The sequence below is a fragment of the Buteo buteo genome, chromosome 19 (genome assembly GCF_964188355.1).
Source record: "Buteo buteo chromosome 19, bButBut1.hap1.1, whole genome shotgun sequence".
In the NCBI taxonomy this organism is placed as follows: Eukaryota; Metazoa; Chordata; class Aves; order Accipitriformes; family Accipitridae; genus Buteo; species Buteo buteo.
This window is the reverse complement of record NC_134189.1, coordinates 13,089,453-13,106,411: the sequence shown is the minus strand read 5'-3', so window position 1 is coordinate 13,106,411 and position 16,959 is coordinate 13,089,453. Positions and strand designations below refer to the sequence as shown.

Sequence of the window (16,959 nt, the reverse complement as noted above, 5' to 3'; positions counted from 1 at the left end):
CCGCAGCTCCATGGGGAATAGCTAGAAAAGTGTGCTGGACTGCTGGGAAGGAAAGAAAGGGTTAGCACAGAGAAGATGAATAAGCGCAAGCCCTACGGAGAGGTTAGGGCTGCAAAGATTGCATCCAAAGGACAAGGCTTGCTGACAGATGGCACAGATGTGTTAGACAGGGCTGTGAGTGATGTAGAAAGAGGAAGAAGAGAACTGGGAGACTCTGCTTTCTGTCCCTGCCGCTGGCCACCAGTACGAGCCGCCAGGTACTCTTCTTCCTCATGTTGCAGGCAACTCTGTCCAAGTTTGGTACATGCTACTCATGCCTCCTGGGCAGAGACAAGGATTCACAACCAGGGGCTAAGCTCCCTTTGAAGAACAATTTGAGGCTAGGTGTTCCTGCTGACAAAAACATGAGCCACTCAGTAAGTCTCTGCATTGCAAGGTTAGTTATGTAGGTATCAACTCCTCTTCAAGTGTCATAAGAACTCTATGTCCTGGGTAATACTCAGTCCCATTGATGTGATCTGCTGTGATAAGGAGAATAACTCTTTCTTGAGATGGTTTTAAAGGATAACGATGAATTTATTTAAAGCTACATACCAAATCGGATGCGTGGGCCTCATTGGACTCGGCAGCAACAGCACCGTTTTCCTTCTGTCATGGACTGCCGATTTGTCAGCAGGGGCACCAAGCCAAACCATGCCTGCGATAGCCCTGCTGAAGCTGATGAATCTTCACCAGGGCTGGACTCAGCCCCATCCTTCCTCTGTTTGCATTCTTTGTCTTGTCTGGTTTGTGCTCTGTGAGGCTTAGGGCATGGCAGCGCTACAAAATCATTCTTTTTCCCCACATACAAGCAGTCAGATTCAGTCTACAGCAGGGGGAGCTGGATAAGAAATGTGCCTGTGAATGGTATTTTGTAAGATGTACCAGCAGTGGGAATGTGACAAGGACACTGGTACAAAAGGCAGAGCTGATGCCAGGTGCCAGGGTCTCATGTATATGCTGCAAGAAAATATACCATTGCATGCTCCAGTTCTAATTCATACCCATCTGAATTAGAGCATCAGATCATACTGTTAACTTAAAAGCACCCACACGGCATGATTCAGATCTAAAGGATCTGTTCCCCCCTTTGAAACTCCTGCTAATTCAGAGGAAATCTGTAGAAACAGAAACACTTCGTCCGCCCGATATTGGTGGTTGTGAAAAAAGGCTCAAACTCTTTCTCTCTGTACTTCTTTTTCTCCCTCACTTGCACTTTATAGTCTATTTCAAGGTCCTGCTTGAGGCTGTAATTCCTGCAGAGCTCTTGGATTCAACTAGTTGACACGCAGCCCCGTTGTTCCCTGTCACCATGCCAGCCTGCGCACGACTGCGCTGGTTATTACGTCTGCTTGTAGGCAACCTACCCAGGGACAGCTAGGTTATTCTGTCGGGGAGACCCTGCACCGTTTCTTCTCCTGTGGAGCTATGCCTTACTTCAGGAACATGATGCTGGAAATACAAGAGAAATTAAGCCAAGAAATTAGGACGCAATTAATTAAGAAACACACACACACACACTTTTGCTTAGCCCAGCGTGCGCTAGGCTGCGACCAGGTAACAAAGCACTACTTCTAAACGACATTTTTCTGTCAAGTGGCATTCATGGTTTTGTGCTTTTGTAGTGGCTTAGGAGCAATCTAAATCACTGTGGTCTCCCCTTGGGACAGGTGGGTTTTTGAATTAATCCCTTCCTCACACTGACCTACTTTATTTCTGATTGATGCTGTGTGGTACAGGACTTGAGGCTGGGGTGACGAGAAACATCCACTCTGGCCAGGCAAATCTACAAAAGACAAAGATGAAAGCTCATGCGCTCACTCTCTTGGTTGTTTTTTGGTTTGGGTTTTTTTGTTAATTTGTTTGTAGCTGCATAGTGTTTAGTGGGAGGGAGGTGTCAGTACCTCAGTACAGTTGGTGTCCCCTTTTCCTCTACCTTGTTAAACCTGTGACTCTCACTTGGCAGTCTGACTCAGCGCTGATCCCCCAATGCTTATCATTCACATGCGGAAGCAGGTTGCAATTGCAATTTCCATCCTATCACTTTGGGCAAATATTTACTCCTCCTTTCCTAACTTGTGTTTGTCTTTCTCTCTCTTGCACATTCCTCTTTTCATCCTCCACCCCCTTTTTGTTTCCCATAGCGGTGGGTGTGCAAATTAAGCTGGAGTTGCTCCAACGCAAGTTTTGGATGGCCATGCAACAGGTAGGAGCATCAGCAATCACGCAGAGAGACAGTTTAATGCTCTTCATCAGCTAGGTTGATGCTATGTTACATCACATATGATGGCATTTTGATGAGGGCTTTTGCAAAATTCATATTAAAAGATTTATGAAGTAGATTAGTTTGAAGTCACACATTTCTGTAATCCTTTGACGGCACTAATGCCATGTGAGCTGTGAGTCTGTTCCGCAAATGCCATGTTGACAGTGTCACCATCCTGGCCTGGCATTAGCTCTGCTGCATATGACACATTTAATTGTGGAAATATGTTTGTGCTCATTCAGCCTTTCAGAAACCTCATGGAAATCTGCAATTCTGGGCACATGGAAAAAAAATCTACTGCCCTCTCTTATCATCTTGATAACAGTAACAAAACGCTACCAGCTTGCCAAAATAAAAATTATTTGCTCCAGGGAAAAGCTTTCAGTCTTGTCCTGATTTTGGACACTGTTGCCGGACTGAGAGAAGTGGAATAATTAAAACAGTCCCTCCCAGTCTGAGAGGTAGGAAAAGTGAAACACCCTTCCCTTACCACCCAGGGTCCTTCCCCCCAGGCTTTGCTTTCAGGGAGGTATACTGGAGGGGTGAGATTGACAGGACCGAAGCAGCACACAGCAAAAGTGACTCTGTGCTGTCAGGAGAGGGACCTGTCATCAGACAGGAATGACAGAGAAGATAGGAGGGCAGGAGGCTGCTTGCTGAGAGCGAGAACACGTGGGGAATGGAAAAGCCCAGAGTTGGCTGCAGTGGCAGGAGCATCCTTGCAAGTGGGAGATCACGTAAATCTAACCTGAGCTAAAAAGACTTCTGCAAAGCACGTAAGCACATCCTGAAGCATCAGCAGAGAGCTTCATTTTAAAAAATCTCCTGAGGGCCATACACAGGCAGCTCTCACACAAGCAAGCCCGCATGGGCGTTCAGTGAAAGTGGGAAGGCTTATTAAAGAAGCTGAAAGGAGGCCTGTGTGCCAAGCGCCTGCATGCCACAGCCCTGGTAGGTGCTGGTATGAAAAAAGCCTGCATATGGTTTCCCAGGACGTGACCGCCGTTTGACAGAGGAATGACTAACAGATTTTGTTTTCTCTCTCTCCCCTGCTTCACCACATGCTGTGCCACTCTGGACATCCATGCTGTGCCTCCCGTCTCCCAGCCCAATGACAGTGATGTAAGTAGACAAAAGCTGGGGACAGGGAGGCATCCCGGCGTGCCTCACCGCAGCTTGGCTTCGTAATTGTGTCGTTTGTGTGCCAGCATATTATAGGCATGGTCCCTTGTCTGTAGTCACTGGAGTCGGTCCAAGCCTGTCGTGCGCTGTGTTTGTCTTCACAGTAATTAAGTGTCTTTGGCAAAGCTGAAAGTGCCCTGGGTCACAGCATTTCAGAGACCTGACCAACAGCAGGAGGATGCTGTGAAGTAGGCTGGTCTCTGAGGAGGGAGCTGTGCCCGTAAGGCAGTAGATGTGGTCTCAGAGCAACCAGGGAGCTCAGGTTCAGCTCTGCGCCCTGCTCAGGGGTTCCCTGCAAGCTGCCAGTGCTCTCAGACCAGGTTCCTCACCACGGTCCCACTGCTGCATGGCCAGAGCAGCACCAGGCACTGCCGGACCTTCTCCAGGTCTGGAAGAGCAGCGGCAGCGAGACTCAGTCCTCACACTGCTGAGGAAGATGCTGTGAGACACAGGCCCTTCTTGTGGGAAACCACTCTGGTTCACCTGGGTTTCTGTTCTGATTTCCAAGCTCTGGGCTCTGTATTTGTTATCCTCCAAGGCCATAACTGTGGTTTGTTGTGGCCATATTTCTCTGCTGACTAAAGGAAGGAACCTACCAGGGATGAAGTACAAGGCCACCTCTATGCATACATCCAGGGAGACAAAACAACCCAATGCTGTTTTGTGGTGAGGCAGGGGTAAGACAATGCTTGCAACTGTGGGTAAAGGGATGTTTTTAAACCATCATCCCTGGAACCTCAAAAAGCCAGTTGGAGTCGGAACGTAAGCATGCAATATTGCAAAGCCATGGGGCTTGAAACAAACTCAGGCATCTACAAGCCTCCTCTGAAGTTGAGCAGAGGGATGTAAACCTGAAACTACTGGTTTTATTCTGCAAAACTCAAGAGGAGAAATAAATTCTAACTGAAAGTAATGGTCGTCTTGTGGTTTGAAATGGCAAGTTCACCTCTTGTTACTGAGAATCATCCAGAAAGGGGGCTGGGACTTATGTATAAGGGGTTTTTGGAAATAAAGGGCAGCTGGCTGAGAGCAGACAGGCTACGCAACACATCAGTGTCCTTCCCTGACCCCAGAAAACCTCTGGCAGGAAGGGGACCCCATGTACAGAAATGGCAACACCATGTCAGCTTTCTTCCCTCCGCTGCTAGAGAAAATAGCATTAAAAAATAACACAAAGAGACAGACACATGCAGCCACGGCAAACTCGGAACAATTATGAAATCAATAAGCACCTGAAGGGCTTTGTTACTCACCACTTAACCCCTCGTGTCCCCACCCAGTTCAGTGTTGTGAAACACATGTCAAGTCCAGTACACAGAAATCCTAAATGAAACAAATGGATGGTGCCTTGGGCTACACAAGCACCATTCACATCCTATTTTATCATTAGCTGTCTGGAGAATAAAGAAACCAACAGCAACAACAACAAAAAAATCCCTGCCTGAGAAGAATCTTGATCTAAAATACCATGCCATGTGTTTAGTCCAGATCTGAGCAGATGCTGAAATGCATGCTGGTTTCTCACCGGTGCACAATAACCTTTGCTTTCGTAGCCAGAGAGCTTGATACTGCCCGCTTCATTAACAAGTCTCTGCTCAAAGTGCATAGGTACTGATGGAAGCGATCAGGGAGGGGGTGCAGGATCAGAGCCCTCAGCAAAGGAGACATTGCTCAGAGAGGTGGGGAGTATGCAGAGCCACTGAGTGGGCAGCTTGCGGGGATCATACCTGTGCATGCTCTAGAGCTCATCTTGATAGAAATGGCAGCTAAACTGCAGAGCTTTATGGCATGCTGGTATGGAGACCTTTAGCTCGGGAGTCCCAAGGGGGAGACTGTAAGATGAGATCATGCCATGGTTAACTCCCTGCTTTTCCTTTCCAGTGCAGTGCCTTGGACGGTGCCTGTCCGCTAAGCTGTCAGGATGATGTAAGTTGCCCAGATTTCTTCTCTGTACCTGTGATGGGTGTGATTGACTACCTGCTCTGTGGAGATCTCTGTCTCCCCTGCAAAAAAGGTATTGCCTGTTGTCTCCGCACGAGAGGTTGCACAGCTGAGGCAGGACCTTATGCTGTTGAGACAAACCTGCAGTTTAGGTCTTCCCCTCAGCTGTGAGATGTCAGGCCGGGGCATGGGGATTCCAGCCAGTGACTCTAAGGAGAGTCCATCTCCTCTAAGGCTGTCTCACTGGCATCCCAGGTCTTCCAAAGGAAGTGGCTGTCAGCATGACATGCATGCTGAACACCCCTCTTTGCATTTATGCCACTGCTTCAGACTTGGTCTCAGGCATATTTGGGACAGGAGAGCAGGATCACCAGAGAATTTTCATTCTATGTTCATGTAGGATTTCCTCTGCATCCTAGCTTTTCCCTGTGAGACCTAAAGTTTTTCATCCAAACACTATGCCTTTATTTCCTGCTCTGCAAAATAAAAATAAGACCAGCACTGGCGCTCAGTGGTGAGGAGAGGGTTATTTTCATGAGTGTTATAAAACTCTGAAATCTGAAGATGGAAAGCATTAGATACCATTTTATTAAAGAGAAGTGCACTCCAAGTATCCTGTCTCTTCCTGCAGGATGCCTTGCCTTCTTAAGTGTGGCTCACAGCCTGCTAGGCCTGCACACAGCCCTGACAAGAGACAATCTCTGTCACAGACAGCTCACGAACTAAATACCTCAAAATGGAGGCAGAGAGGGAAAAGTCAATTGTGTAAAACTCATGGTAGCTGAGCCGTGGGGCTAGGCATGGAAATGCCAAGGCTGTTGCCATAAGCACAAGCCCACACCGCTCCATACTGCACACAGTGCTTGTGTACCAGACAGCCATGGAAAAAGCTGTCTTTAATGTTGCTTCTCTTTCATCTTTGCAGATTCTGAATTGCTTCCTTGTTGATAACAACGGCTTTATACTCGTTTCCAAAAGACCTGCAGAGGTAAGAGAGCATAAGAGAAGGAGGAGAACGGCTCAGCTTGTTCCTAAATAACCCACCAGAGCTGGTTAAAACAAATGAAGTTCAATTGTGTAATAAAGGTGGCCACGGTGTAATTAAATTCAGCTGTGCGGTGAGGGGGAAGCCTCCTGGCAGAGTGACAGCACATCCTAGATGAGGAAGGAGTTTGCAGTGATAAGGAAGGAACTAATCAAAATATCTTTTTATCAGAAGTGAGGAAATTAGACTCCTTTCCCTCGGCACAGATGCTACTGAAAGATGATCTGAGACAGCCCCAGAAGGCAGGTGTGCCCTGATGTGGGAAGGGAAAGGAAGGGAAAGGAAGGGAAAGGAAGGGAAAGGAAGGGAAGGGAAGGGAAGGGAAGGGAAGGGAAGGGAAGGGAAGGGAAGGGAAGGGAAGGGAAGGGAAGGGAAGGGAGCAGCGCTTTTGAGCGCCTCTGAAGTCAAAGCAGGCATTCTTCAGGAAAGGAAACTGAGAGGATGGTAAAAGCAACATGCCAAAGGCAAAAATGAAGAAAAAAAACATGCAAGCAAATTGGAAACAGGAGCACGCCTAAAGAACTGGAGGATTTACTGGACTCGCAGAGTTGAAACGAGTGAGGAAAAAGACTCAGAATGGTAATAAAAATATAAGCAACAAAAGTTGCTTCCTTTCCTCCTGCTGCCAGTGCCTCCACAACCATTTCTAGGGAGCTGAAGGGGCACAGTTTGTGATGCGACATACCATACAGCCTGGGTAAAGTCAACACTACCCACCACTGCATGGTTTAGCTATACTTTTCTGCTCTCCAGTAAATTCACCACAGAGCTATTTGTTTCAAAATAATAAAAGGCCATAGATTTGTATGTCAGAAAGTGACATGTTGGAACAGCCTCATAAACTACAAAGCAATAAGTCAATAGCAAGTGTGGGCTTAAAGAAGAAATGGGAAATGAAGCAGTTTTGTTACTGACAGAAGTGCAGAGTTTCATTAAAATTGCCATAGTACTGGAGTTACCAAATACTGTATGCATATTTCTGAAAGGCAGTAGATCCGATCCCAGAAATTACTTTCTTCAAGATGTGACAAACAAGTTGAAATGGAAATTAAAAATAAAGTAACAGAACACCCGATGAATGTGATTGGGACAAGTAGCACAGCTTCTGTAAAGGAAGAAAACCTATGTTATCAGCCATAGTTCTCTGAAAGTGAGAGTGAATCAGGAGATAAGGGAGAATGGATGACCTACTGCATTTCATTTTTTCTAAAAGCCTTGAACAGAGTCCCTTACAAGAGGCTGTTAAAGAAGTTCTGGTTAAAGAGTGAAGTGTGAAGCAGTGGCATTGATCTCAAAGTAGCTGGGACAGAAAAGAAAGAGGAGGAATTTTTAGATGGATATTTAGATGGAAAATGTCAGCTATATGAGTCCCATGTTTTCCCATCTGGACTTGTGTTGGTTAGCATATTCAGAATAGGCTGGCAAAAGAAAAAGGTGAGATCGTGAATTCTGCAGGAACTACACAGTAAGTTCAGAGAGGCCAAAATGAGAACTGCTGAGACTCACAAAGCAAAATGAATCAGCAACACAGTGGCACCAGGGGGTGATACAGACAGAAAAGAAGAGGGGCATATTGCAAGGAATAACCAACTCTTTGTCGGGAAAGTGACCTACTCAGGACACTGAATATTTCAGGAAAAGTGCCCCTTCAATGACATGGTATGCCAAAAGAAAAGTAAAGAAAACTTGAACAATAAGGGAGGAAAATGCTGTAAAGTTTTATTGGCTCTCTACTCTGGGAGGCCAGGTCCTTCTACATGTCCAGGATGGGCTGGTAGTCTTAGGAACTGATGTTTCCTCCTCTGACCCCCACAGCATTTTCAAAGGTGATTTACTGAGTCCTGTGGCATGTGTCCACAGATAAAGGGAACTACACCCTTTAGCTATCACGTCTACTGTTTGTCCTCAGCACCACCCTCCTGGGTTCTATTTTTCCTGCATCTTATGGAAAATGGGTTTTTCCAAAAGCTCATCTCTGAAAGATCTGACTAGCAGAAACGTGGCATTATAGTAGATTTGGGTAAATTATAAAGATTATCCACATGCCTCCAAGATCAGGCATTTTGGCAGGCACCAGAGCTGTCATCTCCTCCAGCTGTTACCTCCCCTGACCTCGGAGAGTTCGCCACTACTTTTCTTCTGATTTCTTTATCTTGGCCCAGTTACTGCTTTTATTTCCTGGTGGCACCATGAGTGTCCACACTGTTAAACCCTACAGGGAATTCAGGACAGCAGCAGCATTAAATCAGTACCCCGGGTTTCATAGCCTTGCCACCTGCATGTTGCTGCATGGGATCACTTGCTGCTATGTGGCCTTCCCTGCCCCATCCCACACTCTTCCCTCAGTGCGTCCTTTAACATAATGCCAAAAAAAAATCCCATACCTGGATTTTTGTGAGTATTTTGGCTTTCTGGAGAAGTCAGCTAGTTCACTGCCTTCCCTCCCTGCCTCATACCAGACACCAGAACCAGCAAGAGTGGCTCAGCTGCCTGGGTCAGCATTTCAGCCCAGCAGCGGGGAGGAGGGCAGCCTGCCCGCACACTGCCTGTTCTGCCCCACCGGCTGGGATGGGAGTGAGTTTATCAGACGCTGAAGGAGTGAGGGTGCACAGGTGAGCCATCTGCCCCACTGAGCCCCACGGGCGGTGGTGGCTCCAGCAAAAGCAGGATCCCACGGGCATCCCCGCTTTCCCGAGGAAGACAGCCAAGGAGCTGTCGTGTCCAGAACGCCTGCTTCCCAAGGCAAAGCGCAAGCTAAGAATAGCGGAGAGGTGCCAAAGTGCCTGTGTTCTTACAGCCCCCAGATGAGCAGCTGATGCTGGAGACCTGCTCCGGGGGCTCTGAGATGTTTTGCTCCAACTCTCTGCTCGCTTCCTTGGGGCTGCGGTGCTTTATGGTGCGCTCAGCCCACTGCCTCCCCAGGGCTGCCTGCTGCCCACACCTCCTTCCCTGGGTGACCACACTGGAAACCAGAGCAGCTTCACACAGGACCAGGGTGAGGACAGCCTGGCTCAGGCTCTGCTCCCCTCTGCCCTTGGGATGGGGGATCAGGGCAGGGGATCAACTCTAATAACCTCTGTCTGAAGGCATCAGGAAGCTTACTGGCAGCCAGAAGCCACCACGGAAGAAAGATGGACTCAGGATTTTAGTGAGTGACGAGTTGGAAGCTCCCTGCAGGATTACTTGGGGAAGAATGGGTAATCTCTTAATTTGGGCTAATCTCCCCATCCAGACTTATCTTGGAGGGAGCAAAGAGTTAATAGTCAGAGCCAGGAGAAGGCAGTTAGTGAGGGAGAGGACCAGGCAATCTAGGGCAGGGCAGGGCAGGAAAATAAGTGGCAGGCAAGAGGGCTGCTCCACGCTATGGTGCTGTTTCTGCTGATGTTTGCAGCCCTGGGCCCACAACCACCCCTGAGTTTTTAGCTGCCTTTTGTGCCAGCCAGAGGCACAGCTGCGGATCGTGGGTCTCGAGCTCCCTCCGCCTGCTGCATCCAGATGTCCCCTCACTCACCAAACCTCTTTCTCTAGGACTGCTGCCTGCTCCCTGAGGCATCTTTCAGGGTATGTCTGCAAGCTCTGCTCAGGTGGGACTCCAGGGACAGGGTGGGAGCTAAAAGGCCAAGATCCCACCAGGGCTGGGCAGAGCTTGTGGAGAAGCAAGGGCTGCCTTCGTTTGAGCCATGCAGCGAGGAGGCTGCCTGCTCACCCAAAGCCTGGCCCATTTAGCAGATTCTGCTTGTCTACAGCTTTTGTGTGTACCAAAAGTGCAAATTTCTCAATGAGCCAGCAAAGCACGGATGCATATACGTCTGTAAGCAGTGATGTAGCTTTTGAGGCGTATGGGTGCTCCAGAATGCATCTTCTTCCTGTGCGTAGCCTGCATATGTACTTGTACGCTCTCAGCTGCAGGGGGATGTGATACAGCATGTGTCACACAGGATGTCAGAGGCGATGCTTTGTACTGTGAACCTCTAAAATCGCAAAGGCCTGGGGAAACCTGCCCAGAGCTGGGAGTTAGGACAAACACAGCAGAGGGATGTCTGGGAGAGCAGCAGCCAGTCACTGGAGGAAGCAGGTTGTAATGAGAGCTGCTTTGCAAAATGCCGCTTCAGTACAGGACCACGTTGGTTTCTGCCAAGTGATGCTTTCCTGTGTTACTACCTGCACAGGCTACCTGAAACAGCACCAAGCTTTGAAGGTCTGATTTGATGCTAAAGGCCAGTTTGCTGATGCTTTTCTGAACACATTCCCTAGGCCTTACTCTCAATTACACTAATAACTCCTCATACTTGTACCTATAGGAAAGACATCCTACTTGGAGAAATTGGGTCAGACATCAGCATCTCTGGACAGGGCAGGCCGCATTTACAGTCCTGCAGTGGCCCCCTCCCCTTGCCACACCAACTGCAGCTTGCACTGCGTTAAATCCCACTGCTCTGCCTCCTGCTGGGGCTGCAGACCGGTATTAAATGGAAGCAGCTGGCCTCCTCACCACCCTAATCAGATTGAAAGAAGAAGGGAGGTGAAAAAAGTTAGCGCTTGCTCAGGGACATTTGACTATGTCTGAGATGATTACAGCCTAAATGCTCAAAGGGGAGTTGATGCTATGTATCAATTTATACAGTGAAACGCCTGCTAAACCCTGTTGAGAAGAGGCTCATAATCGTGTAACACTACTGTTAGATGATTACCATATGATCTTAGGTAAATCTGCCTAAGGGTTTTGTTTTTTTAGTGGAAATGCCCCACTCAAATAAATGAAGTAATCTGTCATCTGCTAATACATGCTAAATGACTGCTAGCCTATCAGTGGAAAAGTAAAATGTCCCCCCCAAATTGTGTGAACACTTCCATAACATATGGGAGCTATTTACTATGTCAAGACCCACGAGCCAGGAAAACAGACGAAGGACAGCTCATATCTGCACTCTTATTATTTACGAGTATTTTATTTACTTGCTTGCAAACAAAGCACTGGACTTGGCAGATTTGAAGCATTTTTGCAACAGATTTGTCATGGTTTAGTAATCAGGAAAGCCAGAACTGTGGTTTGTTTGAAGAAGTCTTTACAGCAGCAGTTCCCAGATTTGGGATTGGGACTGTACTTGAGGTTATTGACTCCAAAACGTAAATGGGACCAGAGGGCCACAAGCTCCGCTTTTAGTCCAGGGATGCAGTTGAGATTTGGAGATTGTTGCCCCCCGCAAAAATGCAACTTTTGCTAGAGTGGAGCCTGTGCAACAGCTCTGGCCAGGCCAGTGCATAGTGTGTAAGCTAAAGGGATGGATTGGTTTGTGTTGTGGTTTTTGGGTTACTGCCTGCTCAGAACTTGCACAGCAGTGAGTTGTAAAATTGCATTTGCTACCTAAATAAATCTGTACAGCACATTTACGCATGGTGGGTTATTTCACCTAGGGCAGCAGGGCAGCAGGACAGTGGAGGCTTCTGAAGCCACTGTAGCCATGGGCTAGCAGAGAGGCTCAAGTGAAAGAGAGTCAAGCATTCAGATCCAGAGAATGTGGATTCACAAAAGCCCACAGGAGAGCCCAGGCTTCCAGTGAATCAATGTACCTGGGTCTCTGCAGCTTAAGAGTCTGCCTTTTTCTGTCACAAGCTGCAGGGACTTACGTGGGCTAAATCATTTCCAAGTGCAGTAGGAACGGTGCAGGATGCCCAGCTGGCAATGGGGGAAGTCCTCCCTCGAGCTTTCCAGCCAGCCAAAGGACAAAGCTCGGCGTTACCTCCTTATAAAACACTTGTTATGTGTAGTAGGCCTCCAGACAGACTAGATTGGCTGGAGCCATTGAGCACTTGGAAATTTTACTGTTGTCAGTTTATTCTGGTTTTTTCCTTTCTTGTGCTTGCAGACTGGAAAATTTTTTGGTGCAGTGGATGGCTCAGTAATGACCCAGCTGCTAAACATGGGCATGTTCAGGCGGTAAGTGGGGGATCTCTGCACTGTACTTCTCTTTCTTCAGCTGGTGTGTGGGTCAGGCATATTGGTCCCCATAAGCAGCACCTGAACATGGGAAAATGCACATACTGATGCATATGACTCTCTTTGATACAAAAGCTCCTTTAGCTACCTGCCCCCTCCCCTGACTTGCTCAGGCCTTGTCACCACACACCCTGTTCCTCCTCATCTCCTGCTCTTCCACCTGCTGCAAAGTGCCGAGAGAGACATTAACTCCTGATCTCCATGTGGCCAGAAAGCAGCTGCTCCTCTGTCTTTTCCAGGGCAAGGTGCTATGGGAAACACTTCTTGGCATTTTGGGTATAAAGTGCTTCAGTTCCTTCTGCCACTTGGAAAGCCTTTCTATGAGCAGTTGTCTGAGAGCCCCCCAGATGTGCTGTTGCAGCTGGCTGAGCACATTTCTTTTTCTCCTAAAAATACCTCTGTTCGTCTCACTCCACTCCCCCAGCCTATGTCATAAGAGAGTTCAGAGTTTCAGTGGCTTGTAAACAGGAACTAGGGGGACCTGAGGTAGTTACAATTATAATTCTCCTGCTTCACAGCCTGCTTTACTCACCATTTGAAATTAGGGACATATTTCCTCCTGTACTGACCCAGTTACATTAATCCAGAGCCTGTATTTCTCGCTTTGCAAGATCCAGCACTGGCCAAACAGCAAAGACACGTGTAAGCAGGCCACTGCTTTAGTTCTTCCATACAGGAAATTTTTTAGAAAAAGCTGACGTTGTGTCCCCCATAGGGAGTTGCATTGCTTGCTTTTGACTGTTTGCTTGTTTTGTTTTGATTGCAGGGTGACCATGTATGATTATCAAGCAATGTGTAAAGTACCCTACCACCACCACAGCGGTGCCCGGCCTCTGCTCAGCGTACGTATCTGTCGGCATGCAGCCATCTCTGGCCTTGGCTGCAGAGGCTTTCTCCTAGGACATCTCCAACACCTTGATGTAGCACATTCCCCAAAAAAGTTCAGTAGATGTTTGCTTTCAAATGATGGGAATGTCCAAATTCATCTAAGGCAGATTTCTGAGGCAGTGATGGCCACTGACTGGTTTCCGATTTGGCTCTCTATTGGCATATAGGTTCTCACTGAAAGTCGTAAGGACCAGAGAGAGGACAGGAGCTAGAGTATGTGAAGCTTCTCCTAAAAGCCAAGGAACCAGCGAGCAGCTGAAATGAACAGGTCATGGTTTTACTCAGCAGCTCAAAAAGGAGAGTTGCACTGTCAGGGAACAGAGCATTTGGAAGAAAGCTGTCGGCCTTTCAGGGAAGAATGAGTGGGCTTGGAGCAACAGAGAGAGGGGTTAAAGCATCAGAGAAAAGCTGATAGCCCAGGGAACAGACTGTCAGAGGGAACAGTTTTGCCAGTACCCAAATGCAATCTCAAGAACAAGCTAATAATCTAATCCCACTCTACCTTCCTAACCCGGCCCCTAACAGACAGAAACAGGCAGAACTCAGTAACTACTCAACACTCAGTTCCCTTCAAACTAGTTGAAGCAACCCTAAACAGGGATGAGTTTATTACTGTTATGATCAGGTTTTGATACTTTAAAATGTAGCGTGCTGGAAGTACTTCTTGCAGCATGACATTGTAATTGTTTTCCAGTAAAAGAATTTTCAACAAAATATTACTTTTTAACAACATGTTACATTTTTAACAATATGTCCGTTTTGCAATGGCTATATTTATGCTGGATAGAGAAAATACTGTGATTGTAGTGAAAATATTTGCTTGATCATATCCTCCAATTCTGATTACTGAAAGAAATGTCACAAAATATGAGCTGCCAAAACCTAGGTGAATTGAGAAGAGAATAAAAAGGTGAGCATTCAGCCTCCATCTGTCCTTTTCCCCTCTTAGCGAAACCCTTGAAAAGGAAGAAATCAAGAAAAGTCAATTTTTCATATACATACATAAAAATCAGTCAAATTCCCAACCATCTATACATTTCACTATTTGCTGACTTATTTTGGCTGAAGATAAATCAGTTAGCAGTAATGGAACATTATCTTGTGTCCTGTGATTGCTGCATCTGGTTTGGGTTTGAGGATACAGTGTGATTATGAGAGGGAGAGATGAAAATTAGACATGGTTACCATGAAGAAAAGAAGCAGCAGGATCCTCTGCAGTTGAATTGTCCCTGGGACAATGCTGGATTTCCAATTTGTAACTGAAAAGCAGGAAGCTGATAGAAGTCATGCCATCTTGAGGAAAAGCTGGATGAAAGCACAGTTAAGCATAACCAATCAATGGCAGATAATACTAAATCCTGGGCAATGCTGTTGCTTGTCCCAGAAACACCACTTGCTATCAGAATATAAAAGCATCCTAAACTGGTGGTGTCCCATTTAGCTGTGTTTCTCTCCTGCTCTGAGTTCTCAAGGTCGTCCATACTGGAGAGAAATCATCAAGCAATTACATCTTCAAAGTCCTTCATACTTTTGTGATAAACTCCCTGACCCTGATGGGGAGGGGGTGAGAAGATATTATTAGTAGCAAGGCAGCTCTGCTGGCTTTTGATGTATTTTGAACATTTTCCAGTGATGCCCAGACCTTGAATTTCCAGCCTGTCTTCGAGAGCTCTGGTCAGGGAATTGGTCTGAAACGTTGGGTCCTGCATAACAATTATAAACTCTCTGACCAGGTCCTTATAGTATTTCTCATTTCTTCTTTTGTTCTCCAGCCAATTTATGCCTTTCTAGCTGCAGTGAAATGGCTGATAAGTGATTTCCTCATGTGAGTACCAAAAGATGGGGGTGTTTGGGAGGCTCAGACCAACGGGGCAAGAGCTGAGAAAGCTGCAAGCAGAAGCCCCCACATAGGGCATTGCTCTCAGCCTTCTCCTGACATTCAGCTCAGCGCCTTGCTCCTGGGAGACAGAAAACTATTACCATTCCCATTTTGAGAGGCAGAGGCCCAGAGTGGGTCTGGGATTTACCTGAAGTCACTCAGTACAAAGTGGCAGAGTCAGAAATAGGACTCGGGTCTCCTGGGGCCCCGTGCAGATCCTTGATGCCAAGTCCTCTTGCCTGTCTCCTTTGCCCGTGATGAGCAAATGTACACCTTTGTTTCACAGGGGACAAAGGCTGAAGGAAGGAAGCCAGGGAGCTCAGGTCTGAGTGAGACACGAGGGAAGAGAGAGGGGAGGCCTTGAATCAAGGGCTGGATTCAGGCTCACCTCAAACTGCTGGGGGGAATCGGAGTTCAAGTTCAAATTAGGATGAAAGGGCCACTGCTCAGCTTGCTGGGTGTGCAAAAAGGGAGGTGTGGAAAAGATCCAGCTCCGAGGGCTTGAGCGTATTGGTACAGAATAATTCAATGTGACGTGCACCTACTTCCGAGTAGCCAGAGTACGGGCTCCCTGACGGCCCGTGCCTGCTCCTCAGGAGGGTCTCACGGTGACTGAATCCCCTTCCAGCCCCAGGGGCTGCTGTACTCATTCCTTCCTTCGCTGGTGAGGCCCCCTCATAGTATGTACTTCAGGAAAAAGCCCATTCAGATATTCCACAGTACAGATCCCATGATACAGTCTATCATGTGGAGAGGAAAAAAAAGTTTAAAAAAAAACCAAACTCAGACTTCCACTGCCAGCAAATTCATAGTAAATGTTTTGGAACTGATACTCGCCAGGCAACGGGGCCATCTCCCTGACACCTGCACCCTTCCAGGCTGCTGAAAAAGCATCCTCTGTTCTTGCTCTTTTGACAGCTTCCTTTTGGAGTTTAACATGAGTAGCTTCTGGCACTCAGACAACTTGGCAGATGGTGAGTACACAAGAGTCCAGCCGCCCCACAGCACGTGAGTGTTACAGCCACTGGTGGCAGAAGAAGCTGTATGGGGAAGCCTGGCCTCGTGCAAGGAGCCTGCCATCTGCCCTGTCACCCCTCCCTCCGTGGACACTGGAATCCAGCTTCCAGGTCCCACCACCACCCTGTCTCCCCCCATTTCCACCCCCATTTCAGGCTGCCGCAGCACCAGAGCAATCAGGGTGAGGTGTGTGCGATGCGGAGCATGCTACTTGCTTTCCTCAGGGTAACTGCTGGGGCAGGGGAAGGCTATTCTTTCTGAGGACCCCCACCCTACATGCAGTGGGAGGAGAGAGACCATCAGCTGCAAAGCCCTTCAGTTGGAAAGGCTCCCTTCCAGTCCTTCCTGAGGGTAGCCTACAGGACAGGACAGAGCAGAGCTGGAGCAGCAGGCTCTCTGGAGCCTAGCAGGGGTCCCAGGAAGCTACCCAGAAACCTGTAAGGTTCAGTAACACATTGAGGGGCTTCACTTGCCCTTCTGGACCCTCTCTGGAAGAGAGAAGATGATGGCACATGCTATTGCACAGCAGCTGAGTGCAGTACAGAGGTGTGTCTGGGTTGAAATCCAGTGACCTGCCCTGCAGCTGCAGTTCTGCCTGCTAAAAACATCCTGGAAGTCTCTGCGGTCCCATCCCTGCCGCTGTAGGCAGGGGGGGTGTGAATGGCCCTGAGGCGGTCCAAAGGGAAAGGTGAGGAGTGCTCTGT

At 47.8% G+C, this 16,959-nt stretch overlaps 1 protein-coding gene across 1 annotated transcript in view; it reads left to right on the top strand.

Moving 5' to 3' along the window:
* Window positions 1–16,959, top strand: part of CACNA2D4 (calcium voltage-gated channel auxiliary subunit alpha2delta 4) — a 130,819-nt gene that overhangs the window by 102,134 nt on the left and 11,726 nt on the right. Inside the window, exons 29-36 of the mRNA XM_075051148.1 lie at window positions 2,184–2,245; window positions 3,413–3,427; window positions 5,369–5,413; window positions 6,354–6,416; window positions 12,341–12,411; window positions 13,238–13,313; window positions 15,132–15,184; window positions 16,157–16,212. Of these exons, the coding sequence (XP_074907249.1) occupies window positions 2,184–2,245; window positions 3,413–3,427; window positions 5,369–5,413; window positions 6,354–6,416; window positions 12,341–12,411; window positions 13,238–13,313; window positions 15,132–15,184; window positions 16,157–16,212 (441 nt within the window). The remainder of the gene's footprint in view (window positions 1–2,183; window positions 2,246–3,412; window positions 3,428–5,368; window positions 5,414–6,353; window positions 6,417–12,340; window positions 12,412–13,237; window positions 13,314–15,131; window positions 15,185–16,156; window positions 16,213–16,959) is intronic.